Source organism: Lithobates pipiens, unplaced genomic scaffold (assembly GCF_037356315.1).
Source record: "Lithobates pipiens isolate NorthernLeopardFrog02 unplaced genomic scaffold, aLitPip1_a1.2 Scaffold_8, whole genome shotgun sequence".
NCBI lineage: Eukaryota > Metazoa > Chordata > Amphibia > Anura > Ranidae > Lithobates > Lithobates pipiens.
In genome coordinates this window covers 411502214-411525895 of record NW_027507903.1, presented here as the reverse complement: position 1 = coordinate 411525895, position 23682 = coordinate 411502214, and the positions used below count along the sequence as shown (strand labels likewise).

Below are 23682 nucleotides of genomic sequence, written 5' to 3'. Positions count from 1 at the left end.
TGTAAACAGATTCAGAAATCAAGTCTCCTCATTTGTAATTGGTCAAAAAGTAATCAAGATATGTTTTTTGTACGCAACCACTAACACAAAGTTTCCCCTTTGAATTTCCATTTTTGGAACCCCTACTGCATTGTCTGTCTGGACTATCCACTGAAGTCACAGCAATGCTCTAGAATAAACAACAGTCTCTATACAACATCTCCCCAATACATTTCAAATTCTTGTTTTATCAATATTGCTTTTGTGTGCATCTCTGAAAAAGTATGTACTAGAAAAAAGGATATTCCACTCCATCCCATCCTTGTGTTCCAGCAAAGCTATCGCTGATCGATTTCAGCAGGTCCTTGGCGGATCCTGGACCTTTAAAAAAAAAAAAAAAAAAAAATATACAGAATCTGAATTCACAGGGGATACAAATAAACTGATTTGTAACCATGATCAATAGTATTCAAAAGACGTGCAGATTGTGTTAAAAATATTCCTTCGTCTGCCAGCAGCACAGAGGAGGAGGCAGAAAGAGTGCAGTTACACTGTGAAAGCCGATTGGAGGAAATTAACACAACCCCCCTCCACACAGTAATACTGTGTTGTGAATAGACAAGCTCTGTTCTGGGCGCTCCCCCAAATGTGTGCTGATAACAGAGAAACAGAGGATATCAGCGCGAGGAGAAAAAATAGCCGATTTCCGGTTCTTTTTAAATCAAATGGTAAGCTGTCATTGGCTGACAGCTGATCACGTGGAGGGAGTCAGGATCGACCCCTTACTCCGATCTGTGATCAGCCGAGTCTCATAGACTCGCTGATAACAGGGGGCATGCAGGCCGCTCGGGCACGGCAGGACGTCTATTGACGTACTCCTGGCAAAGTAGCTATAGCTGTCATTTGGCCATAGCGCAGACCTGAAGAAGTTAAGACACTCGAAGAAAGAAAAAAAAAGTTAATTACCTTTTTCGGGATCAATAGCCTGAAAGAAAGTTAAAAAGAATATAAAATACTTTTTTTTTTTTTTTTAAACTTCCAACTTGACAAATAACCATCACATGGAAGGACATGTTCAAGGAGCATACAAACTATTTGTTTACCTTTCTTGCAGTACAAAAGTTTTTTGTTGTCAATTATAAACAGAGTTTGAAAATGAACAGCACAATACAAAATGTAGAGTATGCAGTACTCACCACCTCATCATCAGCCTTTGGTTTCTCAAAATAGCTGTGCTTTCTCTTCTCCTCCTCCCTGTCCCGTTCTCTATCCCGTGGCCTGTCCCTCTCTCTCTCTCGGTCATGTTCATGATCTCGGTCATGATCTCGATCTCTGTCATGACCTCGATCATGATCTCGATCATGATCTCGATCTCGGTCATGATCTCGGTCTCTGTCATGATCTCGGTCATGATCACGATCATGATCTCTATCATGATCTCGATCTCGGTCATGATCTCGATCCCTTTCTCTCTCCCGTGGACGTTCTCGGTCTCTGTCCCGCTCCTTCTCCCTGTGCTTTTCTCTCTCCTTCTCGCGAGGTGCTTTAGCTGTGGTTGGAACATAGTCTCCAATATCATCAAAGATGCTACAAGAGAAAAAAAAATATATAAAAGTTGAAAATCGTTTGTAAGCTCACAGACTGGTAGGCCTCTGCTGAAACCTAAAATTACAAACATTACTCTGTATGAAAACACATCTGGAAACAGTTTCTTTTTAATCCAAAGTAAAAGATATGGCATTATTTACAAAAATGTCTGCAACAAAATTATTTTGCTCAGAGTTACATTATACTCCTTTAATTTTGTACACAAATTAGAAGAAGGGTTCTGATAATTGCAAAAAATTTTTTCACTTTCTTACTTTGTACATGACAAATCGAGTTACACATATGATATTAGTCTATTTCAGAAAAGGCAGTCATAACCAACTCATGGATAAACAATACACAAGGCATAATAACTTACTTCAAATCTGCCTCTGGAGGCTTCTTTTCATCAAGTTTGCCTGCAAAGATTAAAATGCAAATTAGGTTTATAGCAGACAGGATATGGTCTAACCCAAGAGGGCACCAAATAAGAGTTCCTAGCGTTCAAAGTAGTATTATAATGATTCGGCAAATGACAACAGGCGAAAACACAAGGCAACAAACTTGCTTTGGGGGCTCAACACTTCAACCCTGATGATGGTGGTTGGGAGGAGGTGTTGGATGGGGACACGTGGAGCCTCATACACACCATTAGATTTTCTGCAGATTTTTGGCTTCAGATTCACCAAAACCATACAGTGCAGGGGCCTGCCTGATTGCATACAAATTGAAACTCTTAAGGTTTGACCTCATATTACAGTAAAACCTTGGATTGTTAGCATAATTCGTTCCGGAAATATGCTTGTAATCCAAAGCACTCTTGTATCAAAGCGAATTTCCCCGTAAGAAATAATGGAATCTCAGGTGATTCATTCCACAACCATTTATTCATAAATCCTTCAGCTTATAGTCCATATAAAAAGATTATAGCAATGTGATAGATTGTGTAACCATAAAATCTCCACAAATGGCAGCCTCCACAAGGGGATTAGAAGCAAAATTCAGCAGGAACTACAGAGTATAAAAGAGAAGAGAGGCGCCTCTAACGCCGCGATCAAACAATCGGGTGGAAAAGTCCGGCAAACTCAAGTCCGCCGGACAACCCCCCCGTGTGTAGCCTCAGGCATACTTTTTTTACCCGAAAGTACGGCGGACTTAGAAATTAGTTTTGCACTCCAATCTTCCCGCCGGACTTGCATTTCGACACTTTTGAAATGAACTGACTTTTCCCGCCCGGAGAAAAGTCTGCTCATTTTGAGCACGTCTCCAGGTAGGCGGGGCCCGCGAAGGATGCGTCGCTGGCCCCGCCACCTGGTATGTACTTAAAGGGGAACCCCAACGCGAAAAAAAAAATAAAAAATAAATCGGCGTGGGGACCTCCCCCCCCAGGTTCACATCAGACCCTTGTCTGTGCACGCTACCCGGCTGGCCAGGAAAGGGGGGGGGGGGATGAGCGAGCGCTCCCCCCCTCCTGAGCCGTACCAGGCCTCGTGCCCTCAACATGGGGGGCGCCTTGGGGAAGAGGGGGCGCGCGGCCCCCCCACCCCAAAGCACCTTGTCCCCATGTTGATGAGGACAAGGGCCTCTTCCCGACAACCCTTATCGGAATCCGGGAGCCCCTGGATACTGGCCCACCCCACCCTATGTGAATGAGTATGGGGTACAATGTACCCCTACCCATTCACCTGTAAAATAAAGTACAAAAAAAAAAAACACAACACACAAGGGTTAAAATAGTTAGGGGACCAGGCGTGCGGCGACTTATATAGGGACATCACCGGCCGTGTAGCGTGCTCGGACAAGGGTCTGATGTGGACCAGGGGGGGACCCCCATGCCTATTTTTTTCGGTGTTGGGGTTCCCCTTTAAGTCCATACCAGGTGGCGGGGCCAGCGACGTCTCCTTCGCCGGCCCCGCCTACCTGGAGACGCGCTCAAAATGAGCGGACTTTCCTCCGCGTGTGTGGGCGAGTCCGTTCATTTAAAAAGTACGGCGGACTTAGTACGCTGTATTAGTCCGCTGAAAAAGTGCCGTGTGTGGGCAAGTTGCCCCGTTCGGAAAGTCCGACGGACAGTCCGGCGGGAAGTCCGCCGGATAGTCGGCTACGTGTGTACGCGGCATTAGTGTAGCAATATGGTTACATTTAATGAAGGTCCAACATTTAGCAACTCACATGGATGATGATTAAAAGAGGCACATTTACATATGCAACCATCCGGGGTAAAGCTGTCCACATAGACTGCCCTCTGCACCGCCGACTCTCACCGCTGTCAGTCTGCAATCGTGACCGGGAAGATTATTCTGCAGTACAGCGATCTGAAAGCAAGACTTGAAGCACTCGTGGAGCGCAACGTGGAAGGGATGACATCGATGGTGTTACAGAGGATGGTCTATGTGGACAACTTTACCCAGACGTCTGCATAATTTGATGTGCCTGTTTTAATCATCAGCCATGTGAGTTGCTATATGTTATAGCTTCATTAAAAGTAACCATATTTCTACACTTAGAGGCGCTTCTCTTTTATACTCAGTTGTGACAAGACGCTACTTGATATACAAGTCATAAAGTTTATTCGAAAATTTTGCTTGTCTTGGAAAACGCTCTCAAACTAAGTTACTCTCAATCCAAGGATTTACTGAAGAAGTTTTTTTTTATGGTCTTTTGTGAGGGGGTTCCTGTGTTGTGGAGAGCTGCTGAACACAAAAGTTATAAGAAGTTCTCTCATATTGGGGATCTGTATGCTGTCCAGTCTTTTTCAGGTGAATTCAACCACTTTCAACCAACTTTTTATTACAAACAACTGAATTGATCAAAACTGCTGTTGGCATGTTGCCTTGATCAGTTTAGTTGTTTCTGTGATCAAAAGCTAGATGTTAGTGGTTGCCATTGCCTGACAATTGCCACTGCAACAGTTTTTTACCATAAAAAAACTGAGCTACTTATTTAAGGAAAGAGTACAACACATCTGTTTTTATTACTGGCAAGGGAAAATGGGAAATCTCTTGGAGTAATGGTGGTGGGGGTGGGGAGGGCGATGAAGGGTGTAAATGTTAAAATGTAAGTCTTTGAACATTGAAATATAACTACTTTCATTATAAAACATGCGGACATATGCAGATTAAATACAATCACAATCCCCATTGAGGTGCATGGGAGTTTATACAGTGAGGGGAAAAAAAGTATTTGATCCCCTGCTGATTTTGTACGTATGCCCACTGACAAATAAATGGTCTATAATTTTAATGGTAGGCTTATTTTAACAGTGAGAGACAGAACAATAAAAATATCCATAAAAACGCATTTCAAAAAAGTTATAAATTGATTTGCATTTTAATGAGAGAAATAAGTATTCAATCCCCTATCAATCAGCAAGATTTCTGGTTCCCAGGTATCTTCTATACAGGTAACAAGCTGAGATTAGGATTACTACTATAGGGAGTGCTTCTAATCTCAGCTCGTTACCTGTATAACACACCTGTCCACGGAAACAATTAATCAGATTCCAATCTCTCCACCATGGCCAAGACCACAGAGCTGCCAAGGATGTCAGGGACGAGATTGTAGACCTACACAAGGCTGGAATGGGCTACAAGACCATCGCCAAGCAGCTCGGTAAGAAGATGACAACAGTTAGTGTGATTATTTGCAAATGGAAGAAACACAAAATAACTGTGAATCTCCCACAGTCTGGGGCTCCATGCAAGATCTCACCTTGTGGATTGTCAATGATCATGAGAACGGTGAAGAATCAGCCCAGAACTAAACAGGAGAATCTGGTCAATGATCTCAAGGCAGCTGGGACCATAGTCACCAAGAAAACAATTGGTAACACACTATATGGTGAAGGACTGAAATTCTGCCCCACCCACAAGGTCCCCTGCTCAAGAAAGGACATGTACAGGCCTGTGTGAAGTTTGCTAATGACCAGCTGAATGATTCAGAAAAGAACTGGGTGAAAGTGTTGTAGTCAGATGAGACCAAAATCGAGCTCTTTGGCATCAACTCAACTCAGCGAGTTTGGAGGAGGAGGAGGAATGCTGCCTATGGCCCCAAGAACACCATTCCCACCATCAAACATGGAAACATGCTTTGAGGGTGTTTTTCTGCTAAGGGGACAGAACAACTTCACCGCATCAAAGAAACGATGGACAGGGCCATGTATCGTCAATCTTGGGTGAGAACCTCTTTCCTTCAGCCAGGGCATTGAAAATGGGTTGTGGATGGGTATTCCAGCATGACAATGACCCAAAACACATAGTCAAGGAAACAAAGGAGTGGCTGAAGAAGCAGCACAATAAGGTCCTGGAGTGGCCTAGCCACTATATGGATATGTGGAGGGAGCTGAAGGTTCAAGTTACCAAACGTTAGCCTTGAAACCTTAATGACTTGGATAGAATCTTCAAAGAGGAGAGGGGCAAAATCCCTCCCGAGATGTGTGCAAATCTGGTGGGCAACTATAAGAAAACGTCCGATCTCTGTGATTGCGAACAAGGGTTTTGTCACCAAGTCATGGTTTTGTGAAGGGGTCAAATACTCATTTCACTCATTAAAATGCACATCAATTTATAACTTTTTTGAAATGAGTTTTTCTGGATATTTTGTTGTTATTCTGTCTCCCACTGTTAAACTAAAATTCTGAACCAATAGTCCACGAGTGAAAAAGCGGATAATAAAGGACGATAATTGCATAAAGGGAGACTCGGTAGCTAGGCTTGATCTGACACCACACCACGTTTCGTCCTGCTGTATGACGAAAACATGTTGATACAACAAGTGATGTTCTCGTAGCACCGGAAGTGATGTTCTGTGTTTTTTGACCAGGTGATCGAGTGAGAATTTGCATACATTTAGGCTAAATGTTTAACGAATTCCAAATGTTGTACGGTATCACACTATGTGGAGTCTCATTTGCTCCACATATTGAAACTATCCAATGGGATGTCTTTAAACCCTGAGGGGTTCACTGCTGTTTATGCCAAAAAACAAGAGTGTAAGGCAACTTGTGCTGGAGAGTGTACATCCGCTTGGGGAAGCGGAGGCACGTTTTCTCACGTGGTGTGGTGTCAGATTAAGCACTGTTTTGTCAGTGGGCATACATACAAAATCAGCAGGGGATCAAATACTCTATTTCACATACCCTTTCACAATTTTTTTTACCGATTCTGTAAAAAAATAAAAATACTATAATAACTCCAACTCCGTTCTGTGTGCGTCTATGGATGCACACAGCCCAACTGCAGAGCAAGGCTACAGGTACCCCCCGCCCCCCAGGAAGTGGCTTCCTATGGTGGTGCACAAAAAAAATTAAAATAAAAAGAAGAAGAAGAAGAAGTAGTAACCTTTGTCTTTCTTCTTAAGTTTTTTGTTACGAGTTCCTTGCCTCAGGTAAGACAAGATCTGAGTCAATTTGCTGATGACGATGTCATTAGTTGTAAGAGTTGTTTGAGCCTGAAAAAAGGAGAATGATTGTAAAAAGTATTCAACTCATACTATTAAACAAGTATAAATTAAACTGCAGAATACATAATAGCCCATACAACTATAATACTTACAAGTTCAAAAGGCTATCATTTACTGTAGTCCCTTTTGAACATAACACTAGTCTAAAAACAGGTGGACCTAGTCCTAGGCCATCCTTTCCGTTGAATACAAAATCTACCAAAAGTACAATTAAAAAGGTAAACAGTGGCGCTGAGGATAGTAATAACACAAACACATAAAAAAAATAAAAAAATAAATAAAAATAAACGCACACCCAAAAAGTGTGGTAGAGTGCAGAACTAATAGTCCACAAGTGAAAAAGCCGATAATAAAAGACGAGAATTCTATAAAGGGAGACTTAGTAGCTGGGCTTGATCTGACACCACACCACGTTTTGTCCTGCTGTATGATGAAACGCATTGATACGGCATGTGATGTTCTTGTATCACCAGAAGTGATGTTCTGTGCGTTTTGACCAGGTGATCGGGTGAGATTTTGCATAAAACTGTTAAGTCCGCCAAAAAACTTGATATCTCTGGCATCTTTTTAATTATCAATGAGAGTTTTGAATTACTTTTTTGTAAGTGCATTACCATAAGGCTAAATGTTTAATAAATCTCAAATGTTGTATGTTATCACACTATTTGGAGTCTCATTTGCTCTACATATTGCGGTCATTTTGGAACTCTATTTGATGGGATGTCCTTAAACCCTGAGGGGTTCACTGCTGTTTATGCCAAAACACAAAAGAGTGTAAGGCAACTTGTGCTGGCGAGTGTACATCAGATTGGGGAAGCAGAGGCATGTTTGCTCACGTGGTGTGGTGTCAGATCAAGCACTATTTACCTTGAATTGTAGTCTGTTATTCAATGTTATTTCCTTTCAAAGTGGCTGCTATATCTACAATTTATTGCACTATTGATTAGGGTTTTCTGTGGCGCAGTATTTAGATCTTTATAAGTGGCTCATTGTGAGATCTTATCGTTTCCCATCCTTTCCAATGCCTATATACCTACAGCTAGTAAACTGCCTGGTGTGGCGATTTAACTACTTGTTGCCAATCATCTTTAATAGCAGCAAATTGATTTAAATGTATCCCAACTGGGGATACTGCCAATGTAGTTACATTTTGTACTATAAAAATTCACACCAATATTCCCAACGACATATACAGTACATAGGGGAAGATTTACCAAAACTGGTGCACCCAGAATCTGGTGAAGCTGTGTATAGCAACCAGTCACCTTTTAGATTTTACTGTCAAAGACTTATTGAACAAGCTGAACTAAAAGAGGATTGGTTACTATGCACAGCTGCACCAGATTATGGGTGCACTAGTATTAAAAGTGTAAAACAGCTTTATCTGCCCTAGGCTCAGACAATGTGCAGGCATTTACTTCCATTTTAAACATGTCCATGAATGATTCACACTTAAAGTGGTTGTAAAGGCAGAAGGTTTTTATCTTCATGCATTCTATGCATTAGGACAAAAAGCTTTCTGTTTGCAACAGCCCCCCTCACCCCCTTAATACTTACCTGAGCCCCATCTCTATCCAGCAATGTCCATGAGTGCCTCGGCTGCCCGGGACTCTTCGCCCTGCATGACAGACACAGCAGCTGCACCATTGGCTGCAATCAGGAGAGAGAGGGGCTGGGGGCTGGATTGCAGCTTCGTGTCTGAATGGATACATGGAGCTGCAGCTCGGCTTGGGTGCCCCCATAGTAAGCTGCTTGGTGTGGGGACACACACAACAGGAGAGAGGGGCTCCAGCCAGGGACCTGAGAAGAGAAGGATCTGGGCTGCCCTGTGTGAAAACACTGCACAGGGCGGGCAAGTATAATATGTTTTTTTTTCTATTAAAATAACAGAGAGAGACTTTACCATTACTTTAATACATATCCCGACCCATGGGACTGCCAAGTTTTATCATCTTACCTCCATGGTTGGACAGTCAGCCTTGCTGCGAATGAGTGTGGTTGGAATATCTGTGTCTGCATACTCATCATCTAAATCAACTACATATGCCATGCGACCTGGTAGAAAGAGTTCATTGCGCTCATATGCCTTGCTTTTAAATAGGTTACGGTACACATTGCGACCTGTTGGCAGAAAAATATATGTTTATCTAAAAGAATTCTTTTTTTTTTTTTTTTTCCCCTATACAAAAAGCCTTAAATAAGGCCTCAGAAAAAAAAAAAAAAAAAAAAAAACTTACCAAGCCGTGTTTTAAATTCTATTTTATGCTCAGGATCTTCATCTTTTCTAGTGGTAAAAAACATCAATGTTAGGCTCTCAAAGTAAAATTCTTATATATAGCACATTCTAACTATAATGTGTGGAAATTAAAGCGATTGTAAAGTCTAATATTTCCCTATAAAAATAACAAAATTTTATACTTACCTGCTCTGTTGCAGTGGATTTGCACAGAGCAGCCTAGATCCTCCGCTTCTTGGGTCCCTCCCTTCTGTTCAGTGCCCCCACAGCAAGCAGCTTGCTATGGGAACACCCAAGCCAAGTCACAGCTCCCCGTGTCCATTCAGACACGGAGCACCGACCCAGCCCTCCCCCCCATTGGCTAGCTGACTTTGACAACAGCGGCAGCCAATGGCGCCGCTGCTGTGCCTCAGCCAATCAGGAAGGAGAATCTCAGACAGCCGAGACACCCGTGGACAGAGAGGGACAGAGAGGGACCTCATGTAAGTGTTAGTGGGGCTGCTGCACACAGAAGGCTTTTTATTTTAATGCATTAAGATAAAAAAATCTTATGCCTTTACACCTTTAAAGCCTGTAGGGGTGGAATTTCCATCTAAAAGTACAACTTTTATCCTTTAAGGGAAGAATACAAAGACTTTTAGTATAACACATGACCTAAAGTGCGACCCAATCTGTGTTTCAGGATGTTTGGAATCATGACTCACTGTTTACAGTTTTCTCAAGCAAATTTTTTAATCCTTTGTAAGTTTCTCACTTGCAGACTAATAACACCAAGTCTCGGTCTTGCAATTAGTAACAGTGTTGTCATCCTGCACCCTTAGGCTGCCTAATAAGTAATCCAACAGCAAGCTAAAGAAACACATTTGTTAAATGGCTCCCACAAAAGAGTATGCCATTGAAAAGGAGTCAAACTCTCTAAATTTAATGTGGGAGCAATCAATTTGGTTAAGGGAACACACTACAGGCGGTCCCTGGGCTACGAATACAATAGGGACTTTAGGGTTGTTCCCAAGTGGAATGTGTGTGTAAGTTGGAACAGTACATTTTTAAGTGTAATGTGGGATGTTCCGGGTGCTTCTGGACATGCAGTTATGTTATCTGGGGCTCTTCTGACCATGCAGTACTGCAGCGTGGGATGTATCCGACGCTGCAAGATAGCTGCTCAGAGGTATCCAGGACCAGCATGGAGCACAAGTGGCCGGCACTGAGGTCTGTTCGTAACTCAGGGACTGCCTGTATTAGGCAAGCATTCTCTAAATCAACTAGTGGAGCAGGGTGACAGGGCTGCATATGAACGAGACATAAAAGTATACAACCAAGAATAAAACTTGATTTTTCAGGTGACCAAATTGGCCGCTGTCAATAACCAGCACCACTCAGGCAACCGTGAAAAACTCAAAGCATTAGCTAGGTATGTCCACATTGTGTCGATTAACTCAAGTCTTGGTTTAAGAGACTTGAAAAAAACATGAATACATCATGTTATATATGTACAAGGGTGCAGCTTTATTTTGCTCAATACCTATGCAGGCTCTACTTCCTGCTATGAAGGCAAAGAACAATGGTTGTGCTTTATTGCTCATTTAACATTACTTAAAAAAATACCTTACCCTCATCTTCTACATTGCAGGGCATAATATTACTTTGCTTCGATCAAAATCGCTAGGAAATGCAAAGCAGTCCAAATCTTGTAAGAAGCCACCCCAGGTTGTTTCAGGATCATCTTTTAAGATTTGAGTTGCTCTGCATTCCCCAGGATTGGTTGCTACATTACTGAATCTTTTCTAAGACAGCTGACAAGAGTCACTTTTTGTCTAGAAATTACCTTAATTTTACAGACACATAATTAAAAATGTTTTTTTCACAAAACCAAATCATTAAAGTCACTCACTTGGTTTCTTTTTGAGGCTTTTCCATCAAATCCTCTTCCTCTTTTTCCTTGTTGGCAATTTCAGCACGGACCTGAAAAAGCACAACTATTTCATTGAAATAAACAAAATATAATAATACAAATGAAATCATTTAAACATGAAATTATAGCATTATATGAAAGAACAAAGTGGAACCGCTCTAGAAAAGTTAAATAGGCCTAAATCATAAATAGAAGTTGTGAACAAAATTTTTAAAGCACCGGATGAGAAAATTATTTAAAATAAAATTTGGAACTGTTATTGTTGGAAATTAAGCAGTTTTTTTTTATGATGGTTTTTTTAAAAAGGTTTTATTCAAACACATGTGCAGTGTTTTCTGTACTTGGATCACTTTTAGCTTATCACTCCAATTAGTGGTGTGCACATACAAAATAACAGATTACTTTTGCTATTTTTTCTAAAAGAAACACTAAAAATGCTTTTCCCCTACCAACTTCAGGGTACAAGCATAAACTGTCAATCCTGTCAATCATGTATGAAAATGTTAGGTGTTGTGATTAGTACTTTACTCTATTCTCATATTGTATAACACCTCATACATACATGTTTAACTCTGCACTGCCCAAGACTTCCAAACTGAAGCTACTCTGTTCAATATCTAAAAATGTGGTACTGGACATCATTACGTGAAAGTTTAGAACTCAAACCACCTCTAAACTCCATCCCTACTTACGGATGTGTACCATTGGCAAAAATAGTTCCTACCACCTGTCAGTACAAACACTAATTCATACATGCGTCCTCTAGATGCAGCTCATTGCGATTAGGATCAGTGTTACCTTTTGCAGCAGGGCAAAATCCAAACCTTTCACCAAGTGAGTGTGCTCCATGTCACCACCCAAGAACTTGGACTCCTGGATCAACTGGCGCCTCTTTTCTGCTGCGGATTTGTCACTGAATAGAAGAGAAATGAGTGTTAACCAACTTATCTTTTAACAATTAGAAACTCTTTCACTTTACCTATTCAATGTAGTTACTGATTCTCTTGAACGAAGAGCCCTCCACCCACTTATATTTGCCTTCCCGGCACTTTCCCATAACTGCATTTATCTGTCTGAAACTGGAGTTCAAACCCTGTCAGATAGTGTTGTAGCTTACACAGAGTTAAAGAGGAGGGCTACTATAAAAAAAAGAAAAGAAAAATTATATATATATATATATATATTATATATATATATATATATAATATCGTCCTAATCTGCCTCTTCCTATTCTGCGTGATCTTCAGTCTTCTCCTCTTCACGTCGTCTTCTAGTGAATGGGGCACGGTGTGTTTCGGGAACTGTGTGTGTGTGTGTGTCCCAGAACACAGTGCGCCCCATTCACAAAGCGCTGCAGGACTCCACTGCCCGTTTCCCTTAGTTGGAATGGTGGCGCCGGCCCTTGGGCCCTGATGGCGCTGGATAGGGGGTAAGCAGCCCACTGCAGTAAACATTTTACGTTTGTTTCCCCATTTATATTGTTTTCTAAATATAAAAAAATAGTTTGTTTTATCATGTAATATTTATATCTTTTCAGCTGTATCTACTGTATTTCCTGATGAAACGGTTTACAGCAAAACTAGTTGAAATACTATACCATCTGTAATTTTAGATATCAATGTTGATATTTGTGTACAAATACATTTGTCATAATTTTTTTTATGTTTGTTGCATATATAGATTTGTTTGTCTATATATTTTACCTGTACTGTGATAGTCCACATGCTGCCTCTTTCTTGTTGGGCTCCCAAATTTCTATTCCCTTTAACTTGGATGATGGTACATCAGGTATAATAAATTTTGTTTACTTTAAAATATTTCGTTGTGAGGCCACACAATAATCTAATAAAATGAAACTTGTTCCCCACCTCGGGTTTTGTGCTCACCTCAATTGATGTGACCTCACAACTAAGTTTGGTCAGAAAACACAATATAGTCTCGCAGGACTGATGAGATGTCTTTTTCTCCCTCCAGTTTCTCTGTATATGTCTAGCAGTGATTAACCAGTGCTTGCAAAAGATAAGAGGCTCCACATAGTGCTTAAACTGTTTAAAACTTTGAACTTTATTAAAATAAATATACTGCACCCACATGCATAAGGTGCTCCAGTGCACCAACTTTACAGCGTTATTTAAATCCAAAACTCTGACAACAGCTCCGTGCTTTGCAAATGGGTATCTCATCGTCAGATGAACCCCCGGAGGAAGTCACATGACCCTGTGACGTAACGCATAGGGGAAGGGCACATGTTGGAACAAGACGCTGAGATACCCATTAGCAAAACACGGAGCTGTTGTCACAGAATTGTGGATTTAAATAACGCTATACATAGTTGGTGCACCTTATGCATGTGGGTGCAATATATTTATTTTAATAAAGTTCAACGTTTTAAACAGTTTAAGCAGTATGTGGAGCCTTTTATCTTTTGCATGCACTGGTTAATCACTGCCATTTGGAGACATATACAGAAGAAATAGATCTCAGTCCTGGGAGACCAAATCATTTTTTCTGACCAAACTTATGCTGGCCATACACTATATGAAAAAAACGGCCAAACCCTTTTTAGAAAACAAACATTGGGCCATGAGAGAAAACGATAGTGCCATCATGTATTGACCGATAAATTGTTCAGTGGACATAAATGAATACATTTCTTGTTGGTTTGGAAAATTTCCAAACTTGTCCTTCATTTTTTCGGTTCAAAAACGTCCCACCGATTATTGATTTTGTGCCCATTAACTGGCCGAAAAAAACGAACGAACTGGCCAAATGACTGAAATTCGGATGATTTTTCATATAGTGTATGGCCAGCAATAGTTGTGAGGTCACATCAATTGAGGTGAACACAAAGCCCGAGGGGGGAACATTGGGGAGCAAGTTTTATTTTATGAATGAGAAGATTAAAAAAAAAAAAAAAAAAAGATTACCACAGTATCATTTTGCACAGAAGATATATTGGGCTTTGAGCCAAAACGACATAGATAACATCACAAATCGAAATAGAGGTTTAAAAAGGTATGTGTCACTGAAATCTATGTTTATCACATTTTGATTTTTCACAAGTGGAATAATTAGTTCACTGCACACTTTGAGGAAGAAATGAAAGAACATTGATGGCACTTTTTGCATATTTATTATTTTGAATATGGATTGCAACAATCAGCGCAACTGTTTATTTATTCAGTGAACACTTTTATATTGGGAGTGTGCTACCAATATTTTTTATTTTATTATTTTTTTGTATTCATTTTATTATATTTGAAATTGGAGGATTCAACAACACATCTGTTCTACTGAGTCTATATTGATTCCCTATTTGAGCTATGTGGATGGAATGCTTTTAATTTTAAAATAAAAAATGTGATTATGTAAGCCATTGCAAAGTGACAATAATGGAATTTGCGTCCAAAGTAACATATGGAGACACATTTGGCATTGGGTTGATTATCTTAGTGAACTAACACAGTTGCTAGCTGAGATATTAGATTATTCCTACACCAGTTGCTTGCAAGACTCTTTGATTGTCAATTTTGCTTTTGTAATTTCATTAAAAATACAAACTAAAGCCGGCCATACATGGTTCGAAGTCTGAACAAATTTTCTTTCAAAAATCGTAACTAAGAATTTTCGTTCCATTTTGCCCCATTAGTAAGCTGCAGCAATGGACGATTTTCGTACGGCCATCGCATTTGAATGATTGGCATCTTAGACGTTTTTGGAAAAACAAATGAATGTCTAATTGATGGGAAAATCATGTGGGAAATATAATCGAAAAAGAAATGCGCTTGAACTGCGACCTGGAAAGAAAAGATTTGTGGCTACAAAATTTCTTTTCTGTAGAGAAATCCATGGTGGCATCAACGGATAAAAAAAATAAAAAATAAAAAAAAAATTAAAAAAAAAAAATTAAAAACACACACACTAAATTTCAGATTTTCTAATGAAAATTCATTCGGAATTCGACCCATGCATAGCTGTACTGCAGCAAAACCATTTAAACTGCTGCCTTTGAGCCCACTCACCAAGAATGCACTTCAATATACTTGTGTCTATCCAGTAGTGAATTAACAGCTGTATGGACTTATTTTTCTAAAACCTGCTGCTACTTCAGATTGCAGGCTTAATTTTATTGATTCCAAAGTACTTGTAAAGCAAAGGAACTTTACCTTCATGAAAAAATAAAAAATAAATAAAAAGGTTCAACTGTTCTTGGCAACTTACGCTTCTGCTGTTGGGCCTACTGCTCGGTAGTTGGCTGTGGTGCTGATAAGTTCTGTTTCTTCGTAGTCCTTATTGACTCCATCACGTCTTTCCTTGGCTCTGTCTCTGTATTTCTCTGCCAGCTCTCTCTCCCGCTCAATCTCCTGTTGTCGCAACTTAGCATAGTAGCTGCACATAAGAGAACAGAAATGTCAGAGCTGCATGAAACTAAATTACTGCCTGCAACTAAACTACTGCCTCCATCCACAAGAGGAGAGACATTATTCCTCAGAACACTTCACAATAAGCCCACTTATATTGGTCTCCCCTCTTCATTATAGTTCACAATATTGCTGAGAGGTGTTATCAGTACATTCATATATCTTAACTACTTCCCACCCAGCCAATGTACATAAACGGCTGGGTGGGCGCTCTCTCCTGAGTGGACGTTCAGGAACGTCCCTCAGAAGTAGGGGATCGCGCGGGCACGTGCAGTGGTGCGATCCCGATGCACTCGTGTCACCTAGACACGGAGCATCTCCGATCGGCAGGAGGGCTCTGTGATTGGCCCTCCGGATCACGACAGACGTGTCCAATCACAGCCGTCATGTGATGTAAACACAGAGCCGGTTGTTAGGCAATCGCTGCAGTCGGTGATCAGTATGAGTTGAGCTGTTTTTTTACAGCTTTTTACTCACTGATCACCAACCTAGTGTCACCACACAATGTAAAACACACATGTCCCCAAATAATAAAGACACCTGTCCCCCACATATGTCCCACTAAAAATCACACGTCCCAATGATTATCTGCGTACATCTGTCCGACATCACCTGCGTACATCTGTCCGTAATCATACGAACCAATTATTATACACTTAACAGAATTTTTTTTACCAAAAACATGTAGCAGAATACATTTTGGCTCAAATTTATGACAAAATACGATTTTATTGGATTTCTTTTAAAATAGAAAGAATATTGTTTTTTTTCGAAATTTTCGCTCGTGAATACATACCAAACGAAAGCTCTATGTGTGCGAACATAATGATAAAAATTTCATTTGGGTACAGCGTAGCATGACCGCGCAATTTTCATTGAAAGTGCAAGAACGATGAAAGCTGAAAATTGGTCTGGGATGAGAGGGGACGAAAGTGCCCAGTATTTATGTGGTTAAAAGAAAGTCACATACTATAAATGTTGATCCCCATCTGTACTCAAGGAATGGGATAGGGGATTAGAGGAACAGCATTTACTTTACTGCACTTAGTTTACATTGTACCATGATGATAAATATATATGCTATTACACACACATAACACTTTGTAAACTAGAAGGGACTTTATAATAATGCCCCTTGATAATAAACTAAGAATATAAATTCTTTAGGAGTTCAATCTCCCCCATATAGAATACAAAATAAAGACAACAAAAGCCTGTGTACAGAATTGACTTACATCTAAAATGACAATATAGCTCCAAACAAAATGTGGTACACAGAGTTTAAATTGCTTTCCTCACTACATCAGCATCGCAAGTATAAGACTTTTTACATAGATTGTATTAATGTGGTTGTTAACCCACATTCCTATGTTCACATAGTCCGTTCTGTCTCCTCATACAGTGCCCCCTGTGTCTGTGTTTTATTAAAGATAAATCCTCCTTTACCGTATTTCACAGTGGCTCCCGGTGCTCATGTAACCAGCTTTGTCTCCTCTCTGCTCGTCTGACAGAAGCAGCGAGCGGGGCCGATATTTTCCCGCTGACATCACTGGGACGTGAAGAGGCGAGGAGAGAGGAGACAAGGAGACCTAGCCGGTCTCGTGACCACCAGGAGCTGCCGAATAGGAGGGATTTTTTTAATAATACAAAGAAACAGTAAAGGCACTGTAAGAGGAGACAGAATGGATAGTAGTATATATCCTGCAGCAGGAGGGGGATGAGGTAGCACTGTCACTAGGTGACACATAGAGGGGGGACAGAGGAGACAGACAGGACAGCAGGCTGCAGATGACAGAGGCACGCAAACAAACCACTATGTCAGGGGCTCAGCAGCCATGATTATCGTGGTCTGTTTGCAGAGGGTAGGGGATAGCCAGGTAAGATCAGCCAGGTATTACAGGGTGCCAAATTACAAAGCACAAGCACTGTATAAAATGCTTTAACCCTTGCCGACCAGGCCATAGCCGAAAGATGCTCCGTGGACGGCCTCCCAGAATGTTGCTCTTGCGCGCTCCCGGAAATATCCGTGACCACCGGGTCTGCAAGACCTAGCGCATCGCGGTAAATGGCCGCTGGTAGTGGCAGTTTACCACATGATCGCTCCGTCAAATGAAGGAGCGATCACTTGTAAACAAACCGGCTTCATGACATCCCTCCCCTCGCTGTACCGATCTGTACAGTGTGAGGGGAGAGGGGCAGAGATTGTTTGTAGCGGTGCTGTGGGCTGGATCTGTAGTGCCCACAGCGCTGCTAAGTGCCAATACTCTGCCAATAAATTTTAACAGAAACAAAGAATTTTTTTTTTTTACCAAATTTTAAGTTTTTTTTGATTTATAGCGCAAAAAAATAAAAAAAACCCAGCGGTGATTAAATACCACGAAAAGAAAAATCTATTTTTGTGTGGAAAAAAAAAAAAAAAAAAAAGAAGGACAAAATAATTCATATGGGTACAGTGTTGCATGACTGAGTAATTGTCAGTGTGAGAGCACCGAAAGCTGAAAATTGGTCTGGCTAGGAAGGGGATTTAAGTGCCCAGTGGTCTTTTATTTGTTTTGGGTTAACAAATGCTTTAAGTTATAATGTATAAGACAATTATATAATGTTGCTGCCACCTAACAAGTACCAACCTACTGTTTTTCATCTGATTTACCTTTTTTTCTTCCGTCTGCGGGCAGCTGGATCTTCATCCTCATTATATTCACGTGGCATTCTAAAAATGATAAACCATACTGACAGGTTAAACACTAGTTAAACAGCATACAAAGTCTTAAAATATCTTCTCTTCGAGCAAGTTTACATTAAATAGGTAGCTTGTGACCTTTCACAGCTAAGAAAATACTTACTCATGATGGCGAGATTTTGTAGGGGGAGCTGAAGATGGAGTAGACCGAGGGGTCATAAGAAGTTTACGGAAGTCTTCATTTGTAAGTTTTGACCTACAAGAAACAAAAAAGATCATGTAAAAAAAAATAAATAAAAAAATACAAAAAAAAGGACAAAAACACAGGAATTATATCTTGGTTAAACCGTTCATTTTTTGACAAACCAGGGAATAGTGGCATAAGGCTGCAAAGAAAACTTTAAAGGGTTACGTAAGATGACAGAGGAGTCAATTCACTAACATTTAACGCATGCGATAACTTGGTCAAGTAACTAATTTGCATACATTTTCGCATGTGGAAATTAAGTCCAATTCATAAAAAAGTTTATATGGCATTTACTGCAAAGAAAAAAAAAATGTGCTGGTAAAATATTGTTTAAAAAGTTCTTAAGTCCAATTCACAAACAGATCAGAGAGTAAAAAAAATAAAAATAAATAAAAAACATGCAAGTACTGGCAGTATCACATGTGGTATTCAAAAAAACAGCGTGGGGATGGGGGATTCCCACGCTGTTTTCTGACAAATTAGCTGGTTGCTAAGGAACAGGCCTGGAAGCCAACCGCCACAACCTTACCAACGGATGACTCATCACTGTAAACAGCCGAATCCATTAAAAAAAATAAAAAAAATAAATGCAGACAATTAAAAATTCTGAAAAATAAATAAAAAAAATCCTTATCCGAGCATGCAGCCTGGCAGGTCAGGAAAGGGGGGGCCACAACCATACCAGGCCACATGCCCTCAACATGGGTGGGCTTGTTAGAATCTGGAAACCCGCCTTTAAGGGGGCCCCCAGATCCGCCCCCCCCCCCCCCCCCATTCACAAAAAAAAAAAAAAAAAAAAGTTTTTGACAATTCCTTTATTTTTTTTTAACATTTAGAAAAGTGTCCCCAGATGTAAATAGTCAATCAGACCGCCCACAGACCAAAAAAAAAAAGCCCCCCGGGAGGTGAAGTCACAAGGAGCGGGACCACCAGGTGATGTCATCAGGTGGCCCCACCCCTTACCTATACAAGAACTGTCAAATGGTGAAGCCCTGCCCAAAAGCACCCCCCCCCCCCCCCCACGTTTAGGGCATGTGGCCTGGTATGGTTCAGGGGGGGGTTGCCTGTCAAGGGTCTGGTATGGACAGTTGATGAGTCATCTGTTGTTAAGGACGTGGCGGCTGGCTTCCTGGCAAGCTCTTTAGGGACCAGTTTGATGCAGTAAATTACTGCATTAAATAATGCACTAATTACTTCTAAATCAAACAAATACCGCATTCAGTATTTAACGCAAAATTCTTAGTGAATTGAACTTCCAATCGTGTGGGGGATTCAGCAGACTTTTTTTTTTTAAAGTCTGACGGACCTAGAAATAGAACATGTTATAAATCTTTCAGACGGAATCAATTCCTATTGGGAAAACTGTTAAGCCCCATACACACTATCAGTTTTTCTGCTGAGTTTTTCCTTCAGATTTACCAAAACCATGTAGTGCAAGGGCCTGCCTGACTGCATACACATTGAAACTCCTAAGGTTTGACCTCATATTAGATGGTTTTGGTAAATCTGAAGGAAAAACTCAGCAGAAAAACTGATAGTGTGTATGGGGCTTTAGTCTGTATGCTGGTCCGATGGACCAAATACAACGCAAGGGCAGCTATTGGCTACTGGCTATTGAACGTCCTTTTCTAGTCCCGTCGTACATCATCGCTTTCGAAATGGACTTTGGTGTGATTGTGTGTAGGTAAGTGCGTTCGGTCAGAACTCCGTCGGGAAGCGTCAGCGTTTATTCTGACGGATAATTGCGGTCGTGTGTACGCGGCATTAGTGTATGAACCCCAGAGTGGTAAAATCAGCCATACCATTACATATCTTTTACCCAGCATCCCTAACCACAGAGAAGCACATCTCAAAATGGTTGTAAAGCTTTCTTTTTATTCCCCTCTGTATCTCTCCTTGTGATGCCTGTAAGAAATAGGGGTGTTGGGGGGGCAGTCATTACCAGGTCAGGAAGGTACAGACAACAATACAAACATTGTCCCTAGTTCTAACCCTTTCCCCTCTCTACTAAAAAGTGTTTTTTTCTATTTTACCTATTGAACTGATTTTCCATAGTTTTCGGTCTTAGAAGTATGGGTTTGGGGTTTTTTCCTCCATTATACTTACATAGGTGGATGCAACATCAGCCCGATGCTGCATCTGTCCCCCGGGCACCTCTAAACCGAGCCATCGAACATCACTAATGGCTCGGTTCTCACAGCTCCCCGAGCAGAGAGCTGCTGACGGTCAATCAGCAGCTCTCCGCACTACTCCTCCACGCTCACTGGAGCGTTGAGCTGTGGAGGGGTGGGGAACGGCCGTTTCAGGATCTCATCGGCTGGCTGAGATGGGCGTCAGTCCAGGCACCTGGAGCACCCAGACTTTATTATCGTGATGACACGGTGTCTGGGCTGATATCGACTACATCAGCAGAGAGCGGACTGTGAATTGCACTCCTGTGACCCATAGGAGAAGCCCAGCCAAACGATCCCAAGCTGCACTTCTCCTTTAACCGAAGATGTGGGATGAAATCTTCCCAATAGCAAAATAAGTGGCAAAAAACTGACAGAGGCTTTCAACCCCCTCTTCCACACTTGCCAAAATAAAAAGTATTGTCTGGAGTTTGGCTTTAGGTAGCATAATGAGGCCAAGGACCAAACTCTGTCAAGCCTAAATTCTGTGACATTGTGAAGTTAGGTTATATTGACTATACAGTATAACCTAACACTCTGCTCACATGCCAATGTATGGTTCCTTCAGATTCATACTGAACGTGAGACATCTCAAGGTTCCTTGGCAAACTGACTATTAGCTTCAGAAGATTTGTCCAGCCCTGGAATAAGTATTAGTGAAGACAAATAACCCTACGATTGGTGTAATACTTACTGGAACGAATGCAAATCTTCCACCTCATGGCCATCAGGAGCCAGAGGATTGGAGAACAGCTCACCTAGAATTTTAGGAAAGAAAGGTAGTCATTAAATATACAGTAATAAAAAAGGGACTACATACATCTATCCTTCTGAAAATAAACATCTCCTACAGAAAGAAACCTTGCCCCTACATAAAAAAAAAAAAAAAAAAAAAAAAAAAAAAAAAACACATTTCCTTTGTAAATGTATATTGGCACGGGAGCCAGCTTTATTTTCTTATCAGATGAGCGGACTATTCAAAATAACAGGTTCAGTCACGTAAGCAATAGGTGCACCATAGAAAGTTCATACTTTTTGTCTCATCATTCTCCTGCTAGCTCAACCTAAAAAAAGATGAGGTGGAACACAAGACATGCTTTCTTGCTCTTCACAGAGTGTCAGTCAGTGTATGATTGGTCAATCATTGGCTCCCACTGCTGTCAATCACAGGCAGTGAGAAGGGTGCGGGAGGTGGGGCTGAGCCACACTCTCTGTGTGTAATGTACACGGAGAAGGGGGCTCGGGAGCAAGTATTCACAAGTGCCACTCAGCAGGGGGAAGGAGACCAAAATGCTACCTGGGGACCCAAGAAGAGGCAAGTAAGTATAACATGTTTTTTTTTTTTTTTTTTTTTTAAAGCATGAGATTTAAACACTTCAACTTTGTGATCACCAAACCTTTGGAGGACAGCAGATTGCAATAGAGAACATGGAGCAGGTATGCAAAGGTTGCTATAAAGTGACTTTGTTAAGATATAAAAAAAATACAGTTTTTTTATTTATGCTTTGCATAGATTTGTAAGGATTAGGGAGGAGTCAAACTTTGTGGCAGGTTTAATTTCCACCTTGGAAACAAACTATTGAAAATGTACTTTAAACTGGAGCTCCGTTTGTCTGCCGATTGGCTGACAGCCTTAGAGCCAGTTCACACTACATGCAGTCTACATGTTTTTAATGCAGGAAAAAAAATGCATTAAGTAGTGTAGCACTGACCCCCGAAGGAGCTGCTGGTTTTTATTAGGCTTACCGTTATCTCACCTGCTCGCATCTCCGTCTCAGGGGTCCCGTTGTAAAGTGAATCAAAAAATGTTAGCTCTGACACTTAGTCCCTTTTTCCAAGATTTACTTGAGATAAACAAAACGTTTTGCAATAGAGGGATAAAGGGTTAAGGGAAGTTCGGGTACCTTGTAATTGCGGGTTAGAGGTATTGTCTTGATCCAGAGGACAAACAGCTTCCACAGGCTGGATCTAGCAATCACCGGATAGGCCTCTCTCACTGACCTAGCAGCCGGTGGGATGCTCAAAGTCTCTGTCACAGACTTGTCAATTTGAATGAACTTCTTGAGAAATGAAAGAATTGTCACACCGTACCATTTTCCTTCAGCCGACCCAGTGATACTGAGCGGTTGCGTCCTCCAACTGAGTCTCCAGGCTCTTCCAGAGATACCAGCCTTGTTGCTCGGTCCTCTCCTGGAAAAGTCCTTCCCTGGATCCCCCAGTCGCTTGGCTTCTCCCCGCAGGCAAGACAGCACAGGACCACCCCTGGATTGGTAGGCCCCAAGACTTTTAGGCCTACCCTTTCAGTTGCAAAAAGCTTTAGGCCACCCTGCCCCGAGACACAGGAACAGGCAGCACACACCCCAGGCCAGGAGGGCCATGAGGTCTGGATAGCGAACGCTGGAAAAGAGACCCCTCAAAATTGGCGTCAGTACCTTAAATACCCTTACCCATAATGCACAGCGGGTGAACCACTCCCACTGGGCTATTTCCGAGTAAAAGGGGTATTCAATGCATCCAGCCTGTTGCATTTCCAACACTTACCGGTGGTGACACGACACCCACGGCCAAGTGGAAACTAGCACAACCCAGCCGAACTGGCACAGAAACCAGAACTTTGAAATAATTAGCCTGAGCCAAACTGCAGCTTCAGACAACTTAAATTTGCAAAACAATAGCGTCTGCTCATTAGGAGCAGGGCGCTACAGTAGGTTATAGTTTCCAATGGCATAGTTCACACCAGTACAGTCAGTTCCAGAAAAAAAACAGGATATCCTGCATTTTTTCTGCACTGGATTATACTGGAATGCAGTAAAACACATAAAAAATGCACCATAATGCATAAAAATAAATGCATTCAAAATGCACCAGATTCCAGTACAGTAAAAACAGGAAAAAAGAAGAACACAAGCATCTGAAATGCATGTGGAAATGTAACAAAAATGCACCGGAACACATCAAAAACTCGTATGCAGAAACAGATCTGGAGTGC

General features: G+C 41.2%; 1 protein-coding gene across 1 annotated transcript in view; it reads right to left on the bottom strand.

Annotated features, from left to right (window-relative positions):
* IK (IK cytokine) overlaps positions 1-23682 on the bottom strand; it is a 46800-nt gene that overhangs the window by 15323 nt on the left and 7795 nt on the right. Inside the window, exons 2-14 of the mRNA XM_077474136.1 lie at positions 21388-21451; positions 18439-18531; positions 18246-18305; positions 15396-15563; positions 11973-12087; positions 11154-11224; positions 9264-9310; positions 8984-9147; positions 6906-7014; positions 1946-1985; positions 1176-1566; positions 946-964; positions 285-360 (exon numbers count right to left, since the gene is read on the bottom strand). Coding sequence (XP_077330262.1) covers positions 285-360; positions 946-964; positions 1176-1566; positions 1946-1985; positions 6906-7014; positions 8984-9147; positions 9264-9310; positions 11154-11224; positions 11973-12087; positions 15396-15563; positions 18246-18305; positions 18439-18531; positions 21388-21451 — 1417 coding nt within the window. The remainder of the gene's footprint in view (positions 1-284; positions 361-945; positions 965-1175; positions 1567-1945; positions 1986-6905; positions 7015-8983; positions 9148-9263; positions 9311-11153; positions 11225-11972; positions 12088-15395; positions 15564-18245; positions 18306-18438; positions 18532-21387; positions 21452-23682) is intronic.